Raw genomic sequence first — 22,730 nt, forward strand, 5'->3', positions numbered from 1 at the left:
GCTTGTGTTTCCGGCCGGACGTGCGCGCGAGGAACCGGCTCCGGGGTTCCAGGGCCCATCCCGGGAAGATGGGGAAAGTTCGGGGGCTGCGGGCCCGTGTGCACCAAGCCGCCGTGAGGCCCAGGACCGAGCCCGCGCCACCCGTTCCTGAGACGGCCCTTCCGCCGGCCCCGGCGGGCGGAGCGCATGCGAAGGTGAGGCCGGGGAAAGCGGAGGCCGCGGTGGGGAAAGCTTTAAACGCGCGGGCCTAGGGCTGGCGGGCCCCACCTGTCCCTGCCTTCGCCGCCCCGCCCCGGAGGGCATCGCGTGTGGTCTGGGGGGGGGGGCGCCTGTCCTGCACTTTTGCCTCCCCGAGGAGCTGCAGTTTACGTCCCTCTCTGTGCCGGGCTTCCTCCCCGGCTCCAGAGCCGGTTCAGGGCGCAGCCTGGTGTGGACCCTGCCCCGGGCTGGGAACTGGCGCACAGTGGAACTTCTGGCTCATTTCTATGAGGCGGTGATTAGAGTCTCCGTATGTATCCCAGGCTGGCCTTGAGCTGGCGATGATCCTCCTGTCTCAGTTTCCTGAGTGCTGCAAAACAGAACTGCTAAAGTTCGATCCCTAGTACTTACAAAAAAAAAAAAAAACAAAACAAAAACAAAAATAAAACCAAACATGGTAAATAGAATTTGAAAGTGTGAAAAATTGAAGTTTGATATGAAGAGTGTGAAGCAGGATTTCAGAGTTTTTGTTTGTTGTTTTATTTTGGTAGCAGGGATCAAACTCACAACCTAGAGCTTGCTAGGTAGGCACTTGTGCCACTACGCTAAATCCCCAGCACCGAAATTCAGATTTTTAATGGTTAGAATACTTGAGAGACAGCGTCATGTGGGTGTATTTTTCACATTAAGTATAAATCTTCAGAGAGTTAAGGGTTGTCTTTACAACATCTCTTTATACAGGTTTTCTGGGCTCATGTGCCATGCATGCTGAGGTCACAGCATTCTTCTAGCACCTGCTATTAGCTGAGATCCCCTTAGTCTCAAGTAATCCTTCCATCAGAAGCAGCAAATTTGGGGTGGTCAAAAGGACTCCTCCTTTGGGCCCTGAACACCCCCCCCCCCCCCCCCGCACCGTGGTCCCTGTGGAATCTGTGAGCCTGGATGTTGAGTGAGCTAAGTGTGGACCTTGGTGTACCACAGTGTGGCCAGCAGAGGGAGTTGGTGATCCATTTTTGGTGCCGGGTGGCTGTGGGTCGTCAGTAGACCTGGAAGCAGGTCAGCTTTGTTGCTGTGCCCTGGGCCTAGAGAGGGAGGGCAGGAAGAGGCCTGGGGCCAGCTCTGGAAAATACTGCTGGGAGAGAGGTGCAGAGGAGCAGGAGCAAGGCAGGAAGGCAGGGCAGGAGGTAAGGCAGCTCTTGCAGACCCCAGCAGTTAAGCAAAGGTCACAGGGGTCTTGCATGGCCTTCTGTGCTGGGCCGCTGGCATCCCATCTCCGTCTCAAGCTGCAGAGCCAGCCTGATGCTGTCTTTGTCTCCTTTCCACTGGGGTTCACAGGACTTGGGGTTCCTTCATGCCAACATCTTCTCCGGGACCCAGATAGATCCGAGCGCCCTGGTGCAGAGGCTGGAGCTGGATGCGAGGAGTGTGGTCTCTCTTGGGAGAGGTGAGTGGCTTCTGGAGGGCACGGTGCTACCTGTGTAGAGCAAAGTTGACCTGTGCTTTTAGAAAACAATCTGATTTTTATGGAAAAATTAAGGAAGAGTTTTGAAAAAGCCCATATACCTTCAGCACCCACATACTTTCTTTTTTTTTGTACCAGGGATCCAACTCACGATCTTGCACTTGCAGGCAAGTGCTTATGCCACTGAGCTATATCCCCAGCCACCCGCATACTCATGATTTTAAAGTGAATACCAGACTCTGTGGTATCTTATTAAGAAGTACTTTGGTATACTTTTTTTTTTTTAAATGGGTTCTCACTCTGCAGTTTCAGTCTGGTCTTGCAATGATTCCCCTGCTTCAGCATCTTGCAGGCGTGCATCATCATGCCTGGCTTCTTTGATATACTTCTCTCTTTTTTTGGTACCAGGATTGAACTCACAACCATACACGTGTAAGGCAGGTGCTTATGCCACTGAGCTAAATCTCCGGCCTCTTTGATATATTTCTGAGGGTTCTTAACACCTGTACTACCATTCTCACACTCAGGTGAGTGAGGATTCCTTCTTGTCAGGTAAATAGCACTCATGTCCATGGTGACTGTTGTGGTGGAAACCAGGTACGAACATGGGCCCTTGCCCAGCTTTTTCTTCTGCTTGTAATGTGAAAGGAAGTTGTTTTCCTCATCCGGGGTTTTGTTGATGCACTCTCCCAGTGTCCTTTATTCTGTTTCTCCCACCCAGCCTAGGCCAAGCTTCTGGCCTGTGGGAGGAGAGTGGCCCTCCACACTAGGAGCTGCACAGCCTCCACAGCTGTACTCTGTGTTTCTTTTTTTTTTTTTTTTTCTTTTTTTTCTGGTACCAGGGATTGAAACGAACGCCTGCTTGCAAGGCAGGTGCTTATGCCGCTGAGCTAAATCCCTAGTCCTCACAACTGTACTCTGGAGAGAAGAGCTGTATGTACCTATATGTACTGCAAATGGTGACAGCCTCGGTTTAGACAGATGGACCATTCCCCACTCCGCCCTGCCCCAGCGGGCTGCTGACCCTACTCTCTGGAGTCTTTGGGCTTTCATCTGCACACTTTTCATCCTGTATGTGTTTTATCCTTTAGTGCTTAGGTGGCTTCCTTTCTGCCTCACCGAACCGACACATTCTCTGTGCGTTCAGTGATTTCCTTAACTCCTATTTAAGCAGCTCCCAGGATTTTGCTTTTCTTCCAGGTTTCCATCTGCAGCTTCTTGCCAGTTACAATTATGTCACAGGTGCGGTTTTATCCAGGTGTTTTCTGTGGGGTCTGGTTGTCTGTGTCACTGCTTTTGGATTTTATGATTTCACCAGGGTCGTGTGTCTTGAGTGTCCTGCTGTCCTTTGAGCTTCGACTGCCTCCTGCTGACAGTTTTTAGGATGACACCTGGAGTATAGGGCTGCTCGTCTTGTCTGTGCTTCCTGGCAGTGTTCTTGGCAGGGGTGCCCAGCACCTGCTGGCTGTATGAGCTGAGTCTTCTTTGAGGCTGGTCCAGCATTGCAGTTTTGTGGTGACCACGGGAGTGCACAGCTTTTTCATATCCTCTCATTCTCAAGCTTTTTATGTGTTTGGGCAGTTTGCTCAGTTTCCTTAGATGTAAATGAAAGCTTTTTGGGGGTGGGAGGGCATGGGAAGCACTGAGCTATTGGGTTGGGTCTTCCCTGTGGGCACTCCTTGTTGAGTCTTCCTTGCTGGCTCCCCACATCTGGTCTCTCTTTCCTAGAAGACAGCATGTCCACTCATGTTTCCTTCCACTCCCAGGCATTGACAGCGCGTGTCCTGTTCCCCTGTGCGGACTGGGCTGGCTGGTTTCTATTGTGTGCTCTGACATCCCAGGGCTCTCAGACCCCTCTCCTGCAGCGTACTACTCCTTGGTGCCCTCAAAAGGGATCCCCTGTCCATTCCCATGGCAGGGCACATGCTGGTGGAGCAGGAAGGGCCATCCTGGGGGCCAGCTGGTACTGCTCCTACCCGTCCCCTCTCCATGGAGTGCTTTCTCAAAAGGGTTCCCTGAACAGTTAGTTGGAGTCCTTCTGAGGAATACAAAGTCTGGACCCCTTACTTGCAAGTCCCGATTAAGGAGACAGCAGTACTGCTCTGGACTGGCCCAGCTTTGCTGTGGTCTGAGTCCTTGGCTTCCTCTCCAACTCTGGCCCACTTTCCAGGGGAATGGATTATCCAGCTATGTCACGTTGCCTGGCTCTGGCCCAGCACAGTCTGTACTCTGCCAGCTGTGACTCACACCATGGTCTCAGCAGGATTTGGAAAGGTGCTTCTGTGAGTGTCAACCCAGGTTCTGGCAGCTGGGTCCTTGGTGGCTGGTGAGGCAGCTTCCGGGGCTCTGTCCCTCCTTTGTGGTTTTCCCAATTGTCACCATGCCCTGCAGGCTCCTGAGAAACAGCTGTGTCTTGGGCTGTGGCTCTGGGCCCTGGTTTCTGGTGTGTGTCCCCAGCACTGGCCCTGAATGGACACAGGTGACTGTGGGATCCTCTATGAGGATCCTGGTACAGGTGGACAGCCAAAAGACATATCCTCCACTGTGGGCCTGAGGCTGAGGCCTGCAGACCATAGAGAGGCACCCAGATGTGGAGAGTGCCTAGCTGGGGAGCTCGCCCTCTGCTGAGGGATACAGAATCCTCATAGCAGAATCCCAGCTCTGCCCCTCCTCACCAGCAGGTAGAAGGCCTTGCAACACCCAACTCCTGCTAGCTAGGTGGGTAGGTCATGTGCCTTCTGCCTGTGTGCTCATCCTTGTCATGTCTGCAACCCTGGAATAGGGGGGCTGCAGCAGCATGGCCCAGAAGAGTCAGAGCCCCGCCTGGCCAGGGCGTCCTCTCCCAGGGGCCCAGGGTGCTCTGGTGTTTCCTGTTTCTGTTGGAGCCTCTCCTCTGCTGGTCCAGGCAGGGATCTTGCACCCAGGAGAGTAGGGTCTGCTCACTTCTGTGGGAACAGTGTGGAAGGGAAGAGCAAAGGCATGATCTCACCCGGCCGCCCCCCAAAAATAACCCCTACTTCCACTTCCATACAGGCTCTGTATTGCCCTCTGTCAGGCCCAGGGCCAGAAGGGGCTTCCCAGGAACCCTGGGACCTGGTGAAGCAGCTCTCAGCTCCTCCCAGTTCAGTTGTGAGTGGAGGCTGAGGGTGCTGGCGGACCCAGGTGAGCACCCCTTTACACCCCCCTGCACTCAGTGCCCCAGTATGTGCAGGCTCCAACTAGGGCAGCAAATCTGGCACCTTGTGCTCAGCCTGGCAGTCCTTTCCTCAGGCACAGAGCTCACCTGGGATTTTGCTGCTGGTTGCCCCGTTTGGCCTTGGAGTGAGGTCATGCGTGCTTGTGTGGAGCTCAGGCAGCTCCCGTCTGGTGCCCACGCCTCAGGGAGGCACCCTGGAGCATGTGTGGTCCTCTCCCCTGCTTACTACCTGACTCCTGCCATCCCCAGCAGAGCCTCTGAATATGACCTTTGGGGACCCTTTGGGGAGGTCAGCACCCCTGTGCATCCATGCTCTGCCCAGCAGAGGGCAGTAGAGCTTTGTGGCTGGGGATCAGCTCACTGGAGGACAGGGCTGGGGTAAGCATGCTGGGATGTTTTCCTGCAGTCAGCTCCCTCAGGTGAGCCCCTCTTTACACCCTCCCTGCACTCAGGGAGGAGCCTTGGGGTTTCCACATAAACTGATGAGAAGCCAGGGCTGTGACCAGAACCTCATTTAACCAGTTCTGTACTTGTGTCCACTTGACCCAAACTTAGGTGCAGACAAGGGTGAACTCTGTGAGACCTCCGTGGGAGGCTCATCCTCAGGGGATGTGACTGTTCCTGTCCCTCCGTGGGAGCTGCTGAATAGTGGCTCGTTCCTACCTGTGTCACTTGTGGGACATGGCTCTGAAGGCTGAGAGTGGGAGGCCCAGTGACTCTCTGAGCAGCACTTTTTATTGGGGCCTGGACCAGGTCTGCAGTTGTGGCCAGTCTGGCCTCATGAGTGTGCCTGTGTAGGGTTGCTGGATGGCATTTGTCAAGTGTTTTGTCACACCTTCATGGAATGCAGTGCTGAGGGGTTTTTCTCGGTTGGGGCAGGCTGGGAGCCACCATGGAGCCAGCTGCCTGGGTTCTGTCCTGTCCCTCTTCCCTCCTGGCGACCTGAGGCTTTCTGGGTCAGCACTTCTGCCTCAGGGCGGGGGGGGGGAAGCAGTGGCACCCAGTAGTCATCCTTGTAGAGCTGGACAAGCAGGTGATGAGGCTAGGCTGTGGCTCTTTCCCACCCCGCAGTCTCCAACTGGACCACACCTTCTGAGACAGCCCTGGGGGCTGGGTGGAAGCTGCCTGTCAGGCTGAAGGCCTCAATGCTGTTGGAATGTGCAGCAGGAGAAGGTTGGGGGCCCACAGACTTCCTGTGCTCTGGGGGCTCAGCAAGGCACGGAGTATGAGGAGCTTGTGGCGGTGTTGGATCCCGTGCCATTGAGGCCAGCATTGGGCTGTGACTGGGCACTTCAGGCACGATTCCAGTCCCGAGGAGGAGGCAGAGTGGCTCCGGCTGCCCCTGCTACACTGTGCTCTGGCAGACGTGGGTGTTGTGGCAGCCTCTGCCTGAGTCACTGTGCGGCAGGGCATTCCGTCATGGAGAAGGCAGTGAATGCCCAGCAGGGCCTGTGGCCCTGCCCCGCAGGGACTGCTGTGCCTGGGCCTGCACTGGTGCTGCGTCTGTCCTGCCTGCCTCTGCCTGCTCACACACTTCTCCAGGCAGCACCCCCTGCCACGCTGTCACCAGGAGGTGGCAGTGGCCCTGGGACAACTGTCATATCTCTGGTCATGGGGTGAGATATGCACAGTGTTTTTGGAACTGCTTTCAGCTGGGGTGCAGACCAGCCACCAGGATCCCAACCCCAGCCTGCTTCCTTCCCCTAAGGTCTGTCTGGCTACTCCCTGGGGAGGGACGTCAGGGTTCCTTGTTGGAGTGCTGCTGCCTGAGCAGTGTGTGGTGTGCTCTGTGTGTAGGTGCTGCAGGCCGGGTTGCCATGTCTGAACATGGTGCCGTTTCTGCTATGTGTGAGCCCAGCTACTGCTCGCCCACACCATCAGCAGGCATCTGGGTGGAGGGCGGCTGTGGTCTCCAAATAGAAACCTGGGGGCAGTGGGGAGCCCCAGGCTCTGCCCTGTTTCTGTGCCCTCACTCGTATTTCCCACTCCCCACGTTGACACCCAGCAGAGCGCAATAAGTGGTACCCCTGGGTGTCCTGCATGTTGGTCCTGAGCCCTGACCCTCGGAGAGGTGACAGTGAGCATGCAGTGGCTGTGGGCCTTTGGTCAGGACATCCCACCCCGTGCTTTACCCCATGCTGGTTCGAGGCTGGGGCTGTCTTTTGGAGCCCAAGAGAGGTCTGATGCTAGTGGACTGGCACTCCTCCCATGACACGGCCAGCCTGAGCACCTGCCCCCTAGCCCTGCTGAGGTGGCACAGGGGCACCTGCATGAGCACCCTGGTCCTCCCTGGTGCAGGTCAGGTGGCCTCAGTGCTACAGACCTCGGGTGCACTGCCCACCCCGTGAGCCCTGTGGTCTGTGCTGATCCCCTGCAGGCAGCAGAGGAAAACTGAGGGAAGCACCTGGGGTCTAAGGAGGCCATCCCAGACTGGTTTTCCTAGGGCACCCCTCACTCCAGGGGCCCTGGGGTTGGCTGGGGCCCATATGGATGGGGCTGCCAGCACCTGCTGCAAGCGCTGGCGGGTTTGTCTTGGGGCGTCTGCCTGGCTCTGAAGGGCTCCCCTTGACTCCTGAGACACCCACCTGTCTTCCTCGACCCGGGCTGCCGGGTCCTGCTCCCTCCCAGCCGCGCTGTATCACAGCCATGCTGCTCTGTAGGGCTGCTGGGGTCTGGTGCTGCGTGGTGCAGTCATCCCTGGGGCTCCTCTGGTGAGCTGCCTGCGTTCGCTGTTCTTGAGGAGCGAGCTCCTGAGTGTTTGTCTCTGTGCCCTTTTTCTGTTTTCTGTTAGACTTCCAGTCTTTCTAATTGATACAGCAGTGCCCTGGAGATCAAACTCATGGCCTCACACTGAGCTTCATCCCCGCCCTTTTTAAAATTTTTGTTTTGATGCAAGGTGTCACTAAGTCACTATGCTGTCCAGACTGGTTCAAACTTGGGGTCTCCTGCCTCAGCCTCCTAGAGTGCTGGGATTCTCGGTGCCTGATTTACTCTTTTTCCTGTTGCTTTGAAGGAGGTACTTGCTAAAGCATTTCCTCACAGATTCTCCCTTGGTAGCTGTTTTGAGTTTGCTCACGTATGATTTTTTTTTTATTCTTGTAAAGGTTTTAAATTTCTGGGTTAGTAAAAAGCCTTTGTCTTTTTCTGTTTGATGTTGTATTTTTGTCACTGACACGTTAACCTGGGGACCTTCTGGAGTGATTGGGTGGTTCCCAACACCCATCTTTGCAGCTGGCTTTAGGTCACCCTCATCCTGGCTGGGTTGCACAGGGGACCTGGTGTCCTGATGGTCTCTGTGACACACGCCCTCCTCCATCAGCTTCGAGTGGCTATCCCTGGCCACCCTGTGGCACAGCCTTCAGAATGCTGGGCTATGCCCAGCTGTGTCCACCTTGAGCAGTGCAGAGGCTACAGAGGCAGAGATGACTTCAGGGGCTTCCACAGTGCGGGGAGAGGGCTGTGTGTCCTCCCCAGTGCGCCACCCACCCATGGGGACCACCCCAGCTGCCCTGTGGTTTCTGCGGCTCTGGATGTGCTGGCTGAGGGGACATGCATCCCCACAGCTCACTGCACTGCTGGGCTGTGGTCTGGCTTTATAGGGCTGCAGTGGCTGTAACTCCGACGTCCCCAGGAGCTCACAAACGGACAGCACTGTGGGAGGTGGTAGCCACCTGAGGGGCCTGGCTGAGAGTTGCTGGGTCCTTGAAGGGGAGTGGAGGCCGTTGCCCTCCTCTTTCCTTTTGCTTCTGTCAGGAGGGGGGAGTCCTCCTCCCATAGGACCAGAGCTGGGGGCAGGACCACACATGAATCTGGGTCAGTGGCTTGTATGGGTTCCACTGTGGCCCTGAGGAGTGGGCTGCTGGTGGCTGCTGTGCTGCTCAGCCCCTGTATTCCTGCTCTGCTTCAGCACTAGTTCTCTGGATGCCAGGCTGGGACGACCACCCTAGCATGGCTGTCACAGAGGCGCATGTGCTGTGCCCTTCTCACCTCATGGGGCTGCTATGGCAATGCCCTGGGCCTGGCGTTCAGGGCAGGGCCTGAGCTCTCCACTGTGCCTGGGGCCACCAGCTGCTTCTGTCATAGCTAGCCCAGGACATGCCCAACACTGAGACATCACCCATCCCAAACCCTGCTGCTGTGTCTCTTGACATCCCAGTGAAGACTGAGGGCTGTGTGGCCCCAGCTCCCGTTCTGGAGTGGGGCGGGTGAGTACAGAGGGAGCAGCTGGAGGCGGGGCTAAGGTGTAGGAGTACACGTGTCCTTTGGCCTTGTCCTGCCCTGCTCTGAGGATAGCAGAGTCTGGCAAAGTTTCTGCCTCCTCCTCTTCTGGGCTTGGCTGCTGCTTCCTCCTCTCAGTGCATGGCTTCTCCCGGTGTAAGCCAGGAAAGTACAGTGCTGAGACCAGGCAGCATCCGCTCAGACACACTCGGAGAGAGCAGTGCTAGTCTGCAGCCACCTGACCTCCAGACCTAGGGCTTGACCTCTGTGCTCCAGAGTGGCCTGGGCTCACGCTGTTCCCTGCCTGTCCGCATCCTCAGCCACTGAGGCTAGGACTGAGTAGGGGTGCCAGCAGGCTCATCTCTCCTGCACTGTCTGTCCGGAGGCCATCAGGACTCTGCATTGGTGATATAGTCTGCGTTGATGTAAACCCACACATTGCATGGGAGGTGTATCCTACCCATTGCCTCAGGGACACTAGACGCAAGGGGACCCTATAAGCAGTGAGGGCCTCCTGCTCTGCATCCGAGCCCTGGCTCTTGCCCCAGTCCCACAGCTACACAGGGACTGGCGTGGCCCAGGTTTCTCCTGGCCACGCCCTGAGCACTTCTGAGTTGTGGCTGTTCTGAGGTGGGGATCTCCACCACCACTGCCCAGGCCTCGGTGGAGCCGGTCCACATGACCTGCAACCATGGGGCTCCTGAGGACATAGTTCTACCACTTCCAGTTAGCCAGAGCAGGCCTGGCTGTGGTCATCCTGGAGTGTGTGATAGTAGCCCTGCCTACCTCATGGTGCTGGGCAGATGGCCCTGATGGGCCTGGCAAGCCTGCATCCTGCATCTGGGGCATTTTCCTGGCACTTTCCGAAGCTGACTTGAGTCACGCCTGGGTCATAGTTCACTTTGGTGACTAAGCGCCCAGTCCCGTCATCTCCCAGACTCCTGTAGCCACAGCGTTCCTGGGGCCCAGGTGACATGTGAACTTGTCCCAACCTTCACTGCCCTGCCTGAAAGGCCAGTGGCCACTGTAGCTCCTCATGCTTGGGGCCCAGCTGCCACTTGCCTGGACATCCTGTCCTTGGCTGTCCTTCAGGGTTCTGGGCAGAGTGCTGCTCTCGCAGAGCCTTGCTTTCTCATACAGAAAATTTAGTGTGTTCCTGACTGACATGCACTGCTACTCCGTGTCTCCAGGAGGTTCACCGTAGGCTTTTAGAGAGGTCCTACTAGGTGATGGTGAGGGCGCCTGTGGGCAGTCCAGTGCAGAGCGTCACTGCCAGGGCAGCTGGGTCTGGTGTGCAGCCGCCTAACAGCAGCATAGAGCAGTGCGGAAGCAGCGATCCTCCTAGCCGTGGAGCTGGAGAGCGTGGAGTCACAGGCCTAGTCCCTTGGAGGTCTCCCCTGGGCTTACTGGTGGCATCCTGTGTCTGTCCTGGCTTCTTCTTTTAAAATGCTTTTAAAATGACGTTGGAGCTCTCATTTTACCTGAGCTCTGTGACATTGTCTACAGATATAGTCACACTTACAGGCCCTGGGCCTCTGTGCCCCTCCCAGTGGGATGTGTAGCAGCCATGGGGCCAGGTAATGTCACAGCTCTCAAGACCAAAGACCGAGCTGTAGATGACAGGTGATGCCCCAGGCAGGAAAGGGCATGGGCAGGCCTTGCTGCCACACTTTATCAGGTGCCAGCACTCTCCATGTCCCTGTGTCCCTGGTGGGCCTGCTCCAGGGACAGGTGTGGGTGCTTGGCAGCCTTTGTCCCGCTGCTGGAGGGACTCATGAGCATGCTGAGCTGACTGGCTCTGCCACCACAACTGGATGCATCTCGACCTTCCCGCCTCTGTTCCTGCATGACTGCAGCAGGCCTGGCCTGGGTCTCCTGGGCTATGCCATGTGGCTGTGGTTTCTGCTATGTGGTGGCTGGGCCTTTGATGTCCAGAGCACCAGTGGCCTGCTGTGTAGCCTGGAAGGCAGCACTGTGAGAAGCAGCAGGGGGCCTGGGATTGGGCAGGGTTGGTGGCACTGGAAAAAGGCTCACTCATACGTCCAAGCGTAGGACAGTGCCCTTCCCCCTCCCACCTGCCCTGGGTTGACCAGATGTCCCCCAGAGGTGGTAGCACCTGTGTAGAAAGCCTGGGACACGGGGCCGCTGGTACATCGCTGCTAACCCAGTGGAGTAGGGGTGGGCAACCAGCCTGGCTGCAGAGGGGATGTGGCAGCAGGCAAGGGAGGGCTGGGTGCTTGTCTCCTGCACCAGATGGGCCAGTTGGCTCAGGGACAGTGCCGTGACCAGCAGAGGAGCCTGCCCCTGGGTGTCCTGGTTGTCTGCCTTCAGTGGGGAGTGGTGGCAGTGCTTTCCTGGACGATGACCCAGGACCCCACATTGTAGGGCGTGGGGTGTGGTCTCACCGCCCCTGGCAGTGGCCTGAGTGTAGCCTGGAGCAAACAGCATGTAGGCTGGGCTGCTGTCCTGTGTATTGGTGTACTTCTGCCCGGTTCACATCCTTCGGGCTGCATAGAACCTGCACTCAGACCTGAAGTCACCGTGAATGAGGTGGCTAGGGTTCCTCCTTGTCGGTAATGCTGCCTGGCTTTCCTGGTAGGCAGTGGTCAGGGGGCAGGCTGTCGCCTGGGAGGTGCCCAGAGGGCCCTGGTGTTGTGCTGGCACACACTGCCATGTATCCCAGGGCTGCACAGAGCCCATGTGATTGGAGACCAGGGCTGCCACCAGCACAGTGGGAATGTGCTCCGTCCAGGCCTCAGGCACCATGGGGCAGGGCTGGGCACCCAGGACTCACCTGTGTATTTTCTCTCCTCAGGTGCTGAGGCAAAGACCATTTTGCCCAAGAAGGAGAAATTAAGGCAGCGGCGGGAGCGATGGTTGCAGAGTAAGTCTGTGCCTGCGTCTCCTGGGGCAGCCATGCCAGTTGTTCCCTCCTACACCCCGATGTGTGGCAGGTTCCCATGCAGGGGCCCTGCCAGGAGCCCAGAGTAGGTGCCATCAGGGAGGCAGCTGGGAGACTCTGGTGACAGTTACCCCTGCTATACGGGAATACATGTGGGCCCACTCTTCCGCTCTCCAGAAAGCCATGGAGGCTGCCGCTCCTGGGCCCTCGTTTGTCAGAGTCCAAACCGGCTGCTGTGCTGAATGTTTTCATTTCAGAAGTTGGCGTGTGCTGTGTCCTCCCTTGGCCTGTGGTTCTGGGTGCAACAGCAGTCGGCTCCTCCCGCCTGGCCCAGGGTAGAGTGCCCCGGGCTTCCAGCCAGGCCCTGCAGGCCAAGGGCCTCTCCGCTCACTCTTGCTCGGAATGCGTAGTTACTTTTCACGATGCTAATGGGCTGCTAATGTTCTTCTAAAAATATTCTTGTCTTATAGGAAGACCACAAAAGCCATGGTTTTGTACTTTTCTTCATAGTTATCTTTTTACTGTGATTCTGATGATTTTGTAAACTTTATTTGAAATGTTTCCTTCTTTATATCTCATATCTTGAAATGTTTACATTATCTTTTCCTGTAGGGTTTTAAAGAAATTGTGTTTTTTGGGGCTGGGGATTTAGCTCAGTGGCATAATTGCCTGCCTTGCAAGCAGGCAGTCGTGAGTTCGATCCCCAGTACTGATAAAAAGGAAAAAGACAAAAGACAAAAAAAAAAAAAAAAAAGAAAAAAAGAAATTGTGTTTTTTGAAGGTAATTTTTAGAGAAACTTGGCAGTTTATTCCAGGAATTCTAATTTTATGTTTTTGCCACTTCTGGAGTGTTGCTTACGTGGTGCGTGCTTTCGTGTTCTCTTCTCCTGATTCCCGGTGAAGGCCATGCAAGGTGTTTTTCGTAGGCTAACTCTGGACGTGTACATAGACTGTGCACACCTGAACATTTCTAGGGTGTCATTTTTGAGATGTGTAATTTTTCTTCTCTGGTGCTTGGTCTTGTTATTAGTTCCTTTACTTGATTTTGCCACCCATGCTTTCTTGAAATAATCAAATCTCAGCCTCTATCAGCATAGGGCTGTATGTTGGTTTCTCATTGTTGAATACCTTTTATGTTCTCCATATTACTCTTTACAGTGCCTCATTTCTGACTAGATTAGCAGGGAAGTTTAGCTTCTCCTGGGATTTAGTCATCAGCTCTGCTCTTGTTTCCCGAATCATTTGCTTTGCTCAGACTTTGTTCAGGCTTGCTTGCGGGCTGCCGTGTGTTCTCTGGAAACGCAGGGCTGTAAGTTGGCCGCTGAGTATAGTGGAGACTGCATCTTCCAGGTTGTTTTTTCTTCATGTTTTATTGTCAAAAATGGCATTCAGGAAGCATTTTACAGTGAGCTCTGTTGTACTGACCTGGAGATCTTACGATTGGCGTGCTGCTCCTCTGTCTCAGCACCACAGTCTGTCCGTCCAGCGACAGTGCACACCCCAGGGTCTGTTACACTCCCCACAGTACGTCTGCTGCGGTTCATTTTGTTTAAGGACCCTTTTCCTGCCTTTTCTCTGGAGGCTGGATTTGTGTGGGGATTTCAGACAGTCACGTGCAGCCAGAGTCCCTCTCAGGGTGTTGGCTTCCTCACCACCCAGAAGTGCCCATTGGCTGTGTTGGATCAGGGCTCTGCTCCATGAGCGGAATGTGGAGGCACCATCTTGCCTGCCTGTCAGTCTGTTCGTCCATCAGTCTGTCTGTCCATCCGTCCATCTGTGCTCCCTGGCCGTACAGAGTGGAGCTGAGCCTTTTGAGCAATGCGCTGTGTGTGCACCCCTGGCCGAGGCTCTCGTGGGGGCACCTGGCTTTGCCATGTTTGGCTTGATGCGTAGGGCTGACCTTGCCTTCGCGCCTCGGTGGCCATGTTTTGGTTTCTCTTGTGTAAACACTCAGGAATGGAACGCCGGGTCATAGGGTGGGTGCATGTTTAGCTTCACGAGCGACTGCCAGGCGTCAGTAACAAGCCGTGCCTCTGTGCCCCTCCCCCGGCAGCGTGGGAGAGTTCGCAGCATAGCCTCCCATCCGCAGCTGCAACCCGAAGCCCCCCCCCAGCCTCCCATCCGCAGCTCCCTCCATAGCCTGCCACCTGCAACCCCCACACCTGCAGCCCCCAAGCAGCCCCCGCACCCATGCACCATCCCCTGGGCCGCTGGCGTCCCGAGGAGGGCATTGCCCTAAGCTCTGCCTTTCCTTCCCGGGGTTCTCAGGGTACTCTGCGTCCTGGGCACCAGTCCTTGGGCGGCTGTGTGGTTCGCCAGTATTTCCTCACAGCCTGTGACTGCCTGTTCATTTCATGCATTGTTCTGTTCGGGAGCTTCCTTCTGAGCAGTTTGTACCCTTTCCTGGCTGTGGCCTGTGTGTCTGATGTGAGGGAACCCTCAGGGACCCGCCATGTACCCTCTGTGCTCCCTCCTGACTTGCAGCCTCTTGTCCTGCAGTGGGGCGGCAGCTGCCCTGCACCAGGGTCTGAGGCCTCTTGTTGTACTGACTGTCTCATACTGGTACACCCCAGCCTCTCGGGGACCGCGCCATCATTGGTCACTGTGAAGGAGCAGCGGCCTGGTAGGCTGGGGCTGCCTGTGTCCCCGCGTGGGTGCGGTCACGTTGCTGTTTCACAGCGTGGCGTCTTCACGCCCACTGGTATCGTGCGGCTCTTCCAGAGGCTTTCCCTGCCTGCCTTTTCTGTTCACTTTCCTGTGTTTGTATGAGTGTGTGTGTGTGTGTGTGTGTGTGTTCCGTTTGGACAAACTCACTGCTCATTGCTTCACAAGTTTTGTTGACCCTTCGGGGGCAGACCTTTGGCACTGCTTTCCTTATTCTGGGCTCTGCAGCACCCAGTCCTGCCTGCCTCCTAAGTCCCCCACCCACCTACCCTCCCAGGCCCTGGCTCTCCAGGGAGAGGGGCTGTGCCAGGTGTTTACCACCTTCCAGGTGGGAGCCCAAGGTGCCCAATTGTCCCCTTGCAAGTCAGTAATCCCAGAGGGCAGAGGGAAGGGGCTGTCTTTCCTGACTACCACCCTGGGCCTGCAGGGACATTGGTGGCCTTGTCAGTGGGGGCCCGAGCTCAGTTCAGGCCCCCACACGTCCAGGAACACTGAGGGACTTTTCTGATGACTGTTCTGATGACATTGACTTCTGAAGACCATGCCTGCGTGTGCAGACCCTGCCAGCCCCCCTTCCCTATGCCTCCCCCATGCTCGCGCCCTCGAATCCTTGTCTGGCACAGGGCCTGCTTGCAGGAGATGCCTCACTGTCTCTGCTGCTCCTGGACGGGGCGCCTGGGCTGTGCTGCTGTCCCTGCGCAGAAGCGACCCCAGCCTTGGCCCCAGGCTCACACTCAGCCTGCAATTAGAAACCCTGTGCTGTGATTACTCGGGGGTGGGGGTGGGGGGGGCCTCAGCCCCCGGGGCAGGTGTGAGTGACAGCAGGAACCTGCAGCTGCTGGACGTCTGTCCTTCTCTGACCCTGTGCCCATTTCCTCAGAAATCGAAGCCATCAAGCTGGCTGAGCAGAAGCGCAAGGAGGAGCAGAAACGCAGGGCCACAGCGGTGGTAGGCGACCTGCACCCGTTGCGGGACGCCCTGCCCATACTGGAGGAACTGGAGGCCTGGCGCCCACTGCTGCCCAGGGGGTGAGTGGTTGAGGGCCCACTTGTCGGAGCTGTGGCCAGTGAGCCTGTGTCCCCAGGGTGGTGGTAGGCGTGTGAGCTTGGGTGTCCTAACACGAGACCCTCGCACACTGGCTTAAGCCCTCGAGACACCAACCCTGCTGTCCTGAGACCTTCACGTCCCTTCTATCAGCCTCGGCTCTAGTCTAACCACTGCCCAGCCTGTTAGCAAATGGCTGCCCAGTCATGTACTCCATCGTGACTCCAGGGCCTTTGCATGTGCTGGCTCCTCCCAGGAAGTTGGTGCCTGCCCTAGTGGGGGCTGTGTACTCCTCCCAACCCTGGAGCCTGGGGCCCATTGTCAGCACCCAGTATGTCTGTGTAGAGCCTGAGGATGTTCTCTGAGGCCCTTGAGGGGCAGTGGCCTCAGCTGTGGGGAGCCACTGGGATTATTCTGTCACAGTGACTCTTTACTGCTGACATTTCTAACCCTTCTCTGCTGCTGAGCTTCCTTCCGAAGGGAAGCAGGAGCCTGCAGTGTCACAGAACCAGAGGGTTCCGGTGGCCTCCCGCCATGGAGGCCTCAGGATGCTCGCACAGATAAGGGGCTCCAGAGGGTCGGGCGGGACGGGACGGAACGGGATGGTGGAATAGTGCCAGCCTTGCAGATCCCAACTGAGCAGAAACATAACCTGGTCAGAGGTCCTTCCCTCTTTTCGGTTTTTTCACCTGAAGAACGTGTTGGGTTCCTGCCTGCCAGCCAGAGGAGGAATATGCCGGGGCTCAGGCTGTGGGCCTGGGGGTGTGAGGGTCGCTCCCCTCATCACAGTGTCCCTTCCAGGGGCTCGTGTGGCGTTGCTGTGTGGGCCACCCAAAGTGGGACCAGCCATGGCTCCCTCGCCTCACCCCACCCACCGTTTCTGTTGGCGAGGGAGTTCCTGGCTATGCAGATCACTCCTGGGTGACAAGGCATAGGTTCCCCGACAGCTCAGCTACTAGTGTCTTTTCCCTGTGGTCCAGTCCACCAACACCACTGCCTGGTTCCTGGCATGGCCCAGTAGTAGGTTCCCGCCCAGGGCAGTGCTGCCCTCTGGGGACATTGCACCAGTAGGCACAAGGGCGCAGCAGGCCACTGAGGGCCCCCTCAGGCTCCAGGCAGCGCCCCACAGGGAGGAGCAAGCTAGCAGGTGAGAAGGAGGCACGAGGCCACAATGCTGGAGCCTGGCAGTCTTTCCTGGGGGGGCCAGCAGCTCAGGCGCTATTTCAGGAAGACAGAAAATGTCTTCATATTTTAGAAGAAACATGAATAAGAAATCAGGCCCCCTGGTCAGGAGGCTAAATTTAGGTGTTGCCTAGAACTCAGCTTTTTTCTGCCCTCGCTCCTGGCCACTCCCCCAGCAGGTGGTGTGTGGCACTGTCACTGGCTTGTCAGGCACACGGCTCTCAGGAAGCAAGCCTGGTGGCCACTTCCCGTCCCCCAAGCAGGGCCTGGGGCCGAGTGGGTGGGACAGGTCTCTGTGGAGTTGGCAGGTGTGCTGCAGGCAGCCTGAGCTGGGAACCCGGGATACCCCCTGAATCAGGCTTGGGTAGTGGCTTGGAAGGTCCTGGGGTTATCTGGTGGGGCTGCCCCACCTAAGGCTTCCTCGGCACATCGGTGTCCTCAGCACATAGGGATTTGCATCTGGTCTCAGGGCCACTGAGCATGACATTCACCACCTGGACAGGTGGCAGGCAACAGCCAGTCTGCTGCCTGTTCTCAGGTTGGGCCAGGCAGAGAGGATACAACGTGTGAGTCCCAGCATGTCAGGCCATGTCCTCAGGGCCTGGGCATCAGCTCGGACACAGTGGCCTGGAACACAGTGGCAGTGGCCGCAGCCTGCACAAGACCCATGCCTTCTTCACCTGGGCACGCTGTGACTGCCCAGACCTGAAGGTCTCATGTGGACAGGGGCCAGTGATGAAGCTCCTCTGTGTTCCCACAGGGTGAGCAGTAAGCCCCGGCCAACCCAGCTCAGCCGCATGAGTGCAGTCCAAAGACAGCAGCTCCTGTGAGTATGGATTCCCAGGCTTCCGCCCACGGGGCAGCGCCTCTTGCATTGTCACTGTCAGTGGAGGCCTTTCACTGGACGCCTGAGGGGGGGTGGAGGGTCAGCAGCAGGAGGAGGAGGAGGTGACAGTCCCCTGCAGGGCCCTGGTAGCCCTCCATGTGAGGCATCCCCATGACAACCCAGAGCCTGGGCCAGCACAGTTTGAACACGCCTGTGGTCATCTGGGGCTTAGCTAGTGTGTGAGGGTCACCACCTCAGGTCCCATCTGCAGATTGACCCCAGGTTCCTTGTGGTTTTGGGGCACCCAACCTGAGGGCTCACATAGCCTCTGGGCAGCAGAGTGCTCCCAGAGGTGACCTGGTTGATTTAGCAGGCGATGGCATAGAAAGGGGTGGCCAGCCATCAGCATCTTGGGCCCTGAACTTCTCTGCGACAGCCTGTCCCACCCCCTGCTTGGGCTCATGGGTGGCTATTTTGGGTTATTTTGGCTATTTGGGGGAGCAGGCGCCTCTTATGTAAGGCCTGCATGTCTGCAGGGCGGGCAGACTGTCACACTGCTATCTTTGCTTGGCAGGGTGACCCCTGCAGACCTCTGGGCAAGCAGGTGTTCCCAGGTACTGGTCACTGTTCGGACGGTGACACCAGGCTCTGCTACCAGTGCTGTGTCGGGCATGGGTGTGGGATGGCCGGTTCTCCATGCCCACTTGCTGACCTGTGGTCTCCATTCTTTCAGTGAGGAAGAAAGAACCCGGTTCCGGGAGCTGTTGGCCAACCCGACCTACAGAGCTAGCCCTCTGCTGGCCATTGGACAGCAGCTGACCCTTCAGATGCAGCTGGAAGGCACCGGCCAGCTGTGACCAGGAGGTGGTGCCACATACTCTGAGGGTCCCAGGCAGAGGTGCAGGGAGGCTGTGCATGGTGATCCCCTCCCGCAGGGCCTTCCGCTCATCTGGCTGGAGTACAGCCACCATGTGGTCTGTGCAGCTGTCACGACAATTCTGCTGCCGCTCAGGGTACCTGCATCTCAGGGTGGAGCTGGGCACAGCTGAGTAGTGCTTTGGCAGGGGCCCTCAGGTCTGGCTTCCCCACCAAGTACAAGCTCCCAGCTTGCCTCAAAGGGATCCTGATGGCACAGGAGCCTGGGCTGCCTGCCTGGCTCTTGGGGTCCCACCTGGTACCTATGTGCTGCCTCCTGCTGTCCCCCTGTCCATACCACCTTCACCAGGGCTGTGGTTTCCTTGTGGCCCGCTCAGTCAGGCTGCTCTCCGCCCCAGAAGACGGTCTTGTGCTCGTTACCAGCCACTGGGACTTGTGAGTGGCATCCCCTGCTGCAGCCCCGCACTCTGCTGCTCCCACCCCTGTGTGCAGCACCCGATGCCCTATGGCTGCAGGGAGCCCCAAGAGGGGCCAGGCACTGGCACCTGCTGCTCTCCAGCCCCAAGTCTATCACTGAGGCCTCCTTTCCTGGGTGAGCAGCAGGACCTGCAGACACGACACAGACTCCCTAGAGGCACCTGGCCCTGCAGTGGGCAGCAGATCGCAATCGGTGGATCCAGCCAAGCACACAGAGCAGCGGGTTCCCAGGGGGGAGATATCGGTGACACCTGTTTCTACGGGAGGCACAGGACAGAGCCTTGGCTGTGTGGCCTGGTAGGTGGCAGGCAGCTTGGTCCTCAGTGACCTGTGAGCTGTCCCCCACTGCTGGTCCTAGGTGACGTGGGCCTGCCTGGCTGGCTTTGCCTCCAGTCACCGTCCCTTACCTCTTCCTGAGCACTGGGACCTTCCCTGCAGGGTCCCTGAGGAGGCAGCAAAGCAACAGCTGGGGTGTGGGATGGCCTTGGAGGGTGGGGAGGCCCTGCAGGGGATGAGAGCTGGGGACTGGCAGTCCAGGTCCTGGTCTCCTTTCATCTGAGCGGCTGTGGCTGTGGCTGTGGCTGTGGTGGCCACCCTCGCCTGAATGCCTGCTGCTGAGGTCACTCGGGAGCAGACACCCACGCTCTCCAGACAAAGCACACAGCCCCAAGCAGCAGGCTGTGAGTGGATGACAGGGACCTGGCTGTTCCTGAGTCCTCTGTCTTTATGGCATGAGCCTACATTACTTTGTAATAAACTTAAGTGGAAAAGTTACACAGCTGAGTGACTTTCATGCTTTTAAGCCCTGGAGCCTTGGGTCCATTTCCCTATTGCAAGGGTAAATGGCAGATGAAAGCCTGCCACCCTGGGCAGGCATCCGAGCAGCCTCCCAGAAAAGGGCAGACTGGAGGTGGGTTGGTCACAGCCCCATCCTTGAGTGGTGGCCCCAGGGGACCCAGTGTCAGTGGGAAGTAGCCACCCCCACCCCCGCCTGGGACCAAGGCAGGCCTGTACTCTGAGTTGCCCTGGTGGAGCTGGCAGATCCCAAGTGACTACAGGCACCAGCTCTGCGAGTGGGACTTCACTTAGGTGGCAGCCTGGGACCTGTCCTCCACAGCTGGCCACTGCAGGGGAGGCTGGACACTTGGGCTGAGAGCTGCACTCATGCTGCCCATATGGTGGTTCTGTGGCTGCCACAGTGGGTGCAGGCGCTGCTGTGTGTGTTTTGGGTGTGTGATGTCCCATAGCCCATTTGAGTCAGGTGCAGTGGTGCTGGCCTGGGGCCAAGTCAGATGGACACATGGCACTGGCCTGGGGCTGCCATGCTCTGGGTGCCGAGAATGCCTCACATCTGCAGTGTGCAGCCTGCTCCAAGCTCTGGTGGACCAGGTGCTCTGGAGATGTCCTTGGGGGCATCCTGGGCACCAGGGTTTTAAGAGGCCCCTTTCCTTGGCTGGGGCGTAGCCCTCCACCACATGGGTGGTGAAAATGCTGGGATGTGGGGGTTCGGGGTCTAAGTAGGGAGGCGTACAGCTGTGGGTGGTGGGCAGGGCTGGGCTCCTGGCGGTTGGGTCACCTGCAGCCCTGTTCCTCGAGGTTCTCTGCCGTTTTCCTTTCCCCTCTGGATGGAAAGTTTCTGTGAGCAGAAACCTCTGCCCAGTATCCCCGGGCCCCAGCACCCTGGAGCAGTGCTGCTTGGTGAGAGTGGAGGAGGGAGCAGGTGAGGCTGTGGGCCATCCATGGTGTCCTGAGGGGAGGTGGCGCTGCCCAATTAATACAAGTGACTGGCCCTTCCCACTGGCAAGGTGTTGGTCCCCTGGCTGTCATCCAGGACCCCTGGGTGTGCATTTGGGGGCAGCTGAGTGCCAGCGCTTGTCCACTGTAGCCCCACAAGCTCCGGCTCCAGGGTGCACCTGAGGGCCTCAGGCTTGCCCTTGTGTGGGGCCATGTGCTCCACTCCTGGGGTGCTGGGCTGGCAACAGCATCAATCACAGCCAGCCAGGAAGGCTGAGCTGGATGTCACGACTTGTTTGCACAAAGGCCGGCCTGTGGCCGGGCAGCCTGGCAGGCAGGGTGGGACACAGGCACAGACACAGCTCCCAGGCGGGCCGGGTAGACGCACCCGATGGGCTTCTGTGCCGCTCGGGAGCCAGGAGTTGAGCAAACACCAAGCGTGTTGCTTCTGGAATGTTCCTGCAGTGATAACATCGCTCCAAGATGCTGAGAGTGCTGGCTGCCATCCAGGCCTCGTCTGGTGCAGCTCCCGGACGTGGTCCCTGGTGTGGCCAGGGAAGGCCCATCCTGTGCCGCTTCTAGCTGCCGCCTGTGACCAATGTCCGGGGCGCTGTTATCAGTGGAGCCTCCAGGATGTTGGGGAGCCGGCTGGCCAGCAAGATAGCAGGCGTCTGGCCTCCACCACCCTCAGAAGCCGGGCTTGCTGCTGGCCCAAGACCCTCTCCCTGTTCTAAAAGCCAGAGATGCAGCTCAGCTGAGTTTTCTTCTAAGGTTACAGCGATGACAGAGCTGTTCTGGTGCTGGGTGGTGGTTAGGTCTTAGTATCAGGGAATCTTACTTTTAAAACCTCAGAACATTTCTCAGAGAAAGTGTGCAGGTACACCCACTTCTGAATCCAAGTTTCTTTCCGATGCCCAGAGACTCCGGTGAGGTCTCATCAGCCTCTTGTCCCCTGTCTTGTACCACCCAAAAGACAACTGTACCAGCAAGGGCACCCTGGTTGGGAAGCCCAGGAATTGGTGTAATCCCAGGTGGGGAAACTGAGGCATGCTGTGTGTTGGCAGGGCAGTGCCCCTCTGACCTGCAGCCCTGCCCTTCTTCTCAGACCCTCTGCCTCTTGCTCAGAGCATCACACCTGGGCCAGCAGCCACAGCACAAGCAGGGCTCAGGTAGGGCAGATTAACAGACATAACACACCGCACATGCAGACACAGGTGTGTGTAGACGTGATGTGCATGCATGCACACAGGTGCATACCACATCACCCTTTGCATGCAGGCAGATGTATATGCAGACAGTGTCGTAGGCACACAGATGCCACACCTGAGCGTATGCACAGATGCTGCCTGGCAGATTCACACACTGTCTTGTGGGCCAGGAGCAGCTTCTGTGCAGGGGCTCCCAGGGTGGTCATGGCAGTGGGTGACCTCCGGGGGCCCTGAGGGGGCAGGGCTTTCTGCACCAGCACCTGGGATTTCCAGCATGGTGTTAATTATTTTCCTTGCTCCCCCACTCCCCCGGGCAGGGGAATATAATTAGCTGACAATAGTTAACTGGGGAATCCAGGCACAGCCCAGGCCTCTGCCTGGTCCCTGGGACAGATGGAGCTTTCTTCCTCCTGACAGGGGCCTGGCTGGCGCCCGCTTACACCCAAACCCAATGAGCCAGCCCTGCCCAGTGCCTGTCCCCTGGCAGGGCCATCCCTGGGCTCCATCTTGAGCTCTTGACTGCCCGCTGGTGCCCAGTGTGGGCAGCCCTGTATGAGCTCAGAGGATGGTGGGGCTGCCCTCTCTGGAGAGACCTGGGCCCTTGGCAGCCCTGGGCCACCTGCGTCCCCCTCATGCTCAGATGTTACTGCAGGAAGAGAGAAACCTTGAAACCTTTCCTTGGGGGTCACCAGTGATGTCTGTGCACCCCTGTTGGCCAGGACAGTTCTGCACACTCCAAGGTC

General features: G+C 57.6%; 1 protein-coding gene across 1 annotated transcript; it reads left to right on the top strand.

Annotated features, from left to right (window-relative positions):
* Positions 1–8: 8 nt before the first annotated feature.
* On the top strand, positions 9–19,819 carry Slx9 (SLX9 ribosome biogenesis factor). The gene is made up of 6 exons (XM_003463942.5): positions 9–194; positions 1,534–1,642; positions 11,890–11,958; positions 15,521–15,668; positions 17,627–17,692; positions 18,426–19,819. The coding sequence occupies exons 1-6, from the start codon at positions 69–71 to the stop codon at positions 18,547–18,549; spliced, it is 642 nt and encodes a 213-aa protein (XP_003463990.2). The 5' UTR covers positions 9–68; the 3' UTR covers positions 18,550–19,819.
* Positions 19,820–22,730: the final 2,911 nt, after the last annotated feature.

This window comes from Cavia porcellus, unplaced genomic scaffold, assembly GCF_034190915.1.
Source record: "Cavia porcellus strain 051 isolate PalLab524CR breed Dunkin Hartley unplaced genomic scaffold, mCavPor4.1 scaffold_15, whole genome shotgun sequence".
In the NCBI taxonomy this organism is placed as follows: domain Eukaryota; kingdom Metazoa; phylum Chordata; class Mammalia; order Rodentia; family Caviidae; genus Cavia; species Cavia porcellus.

Bases quoted from the DNA above. Each gene is read 5' to 3' on its own strand.
- Slx9 (XM_003463942.5), top strand. From the start codon at position 69: ATGGGGAAAGTTCGGGGGCTGCGGGCCCGTGTGCACCAAGCCGCCGTG. The intron at 11,959-15,520 runs GTAAGTCTGTGC...CCATTTCCTCAG, and splicing joins GCGGGAGCGATGGTTGCAGA to AAATCGAAGCCATCAAGCTG. The intron at 15,669-17,626 runs GTGAGTGGTTGA...GTGTTCCCACAG, and splicing joins CGCCCACTGCTGCCCAGGGG to GGTGAGCAGTAAGCCCCGGC.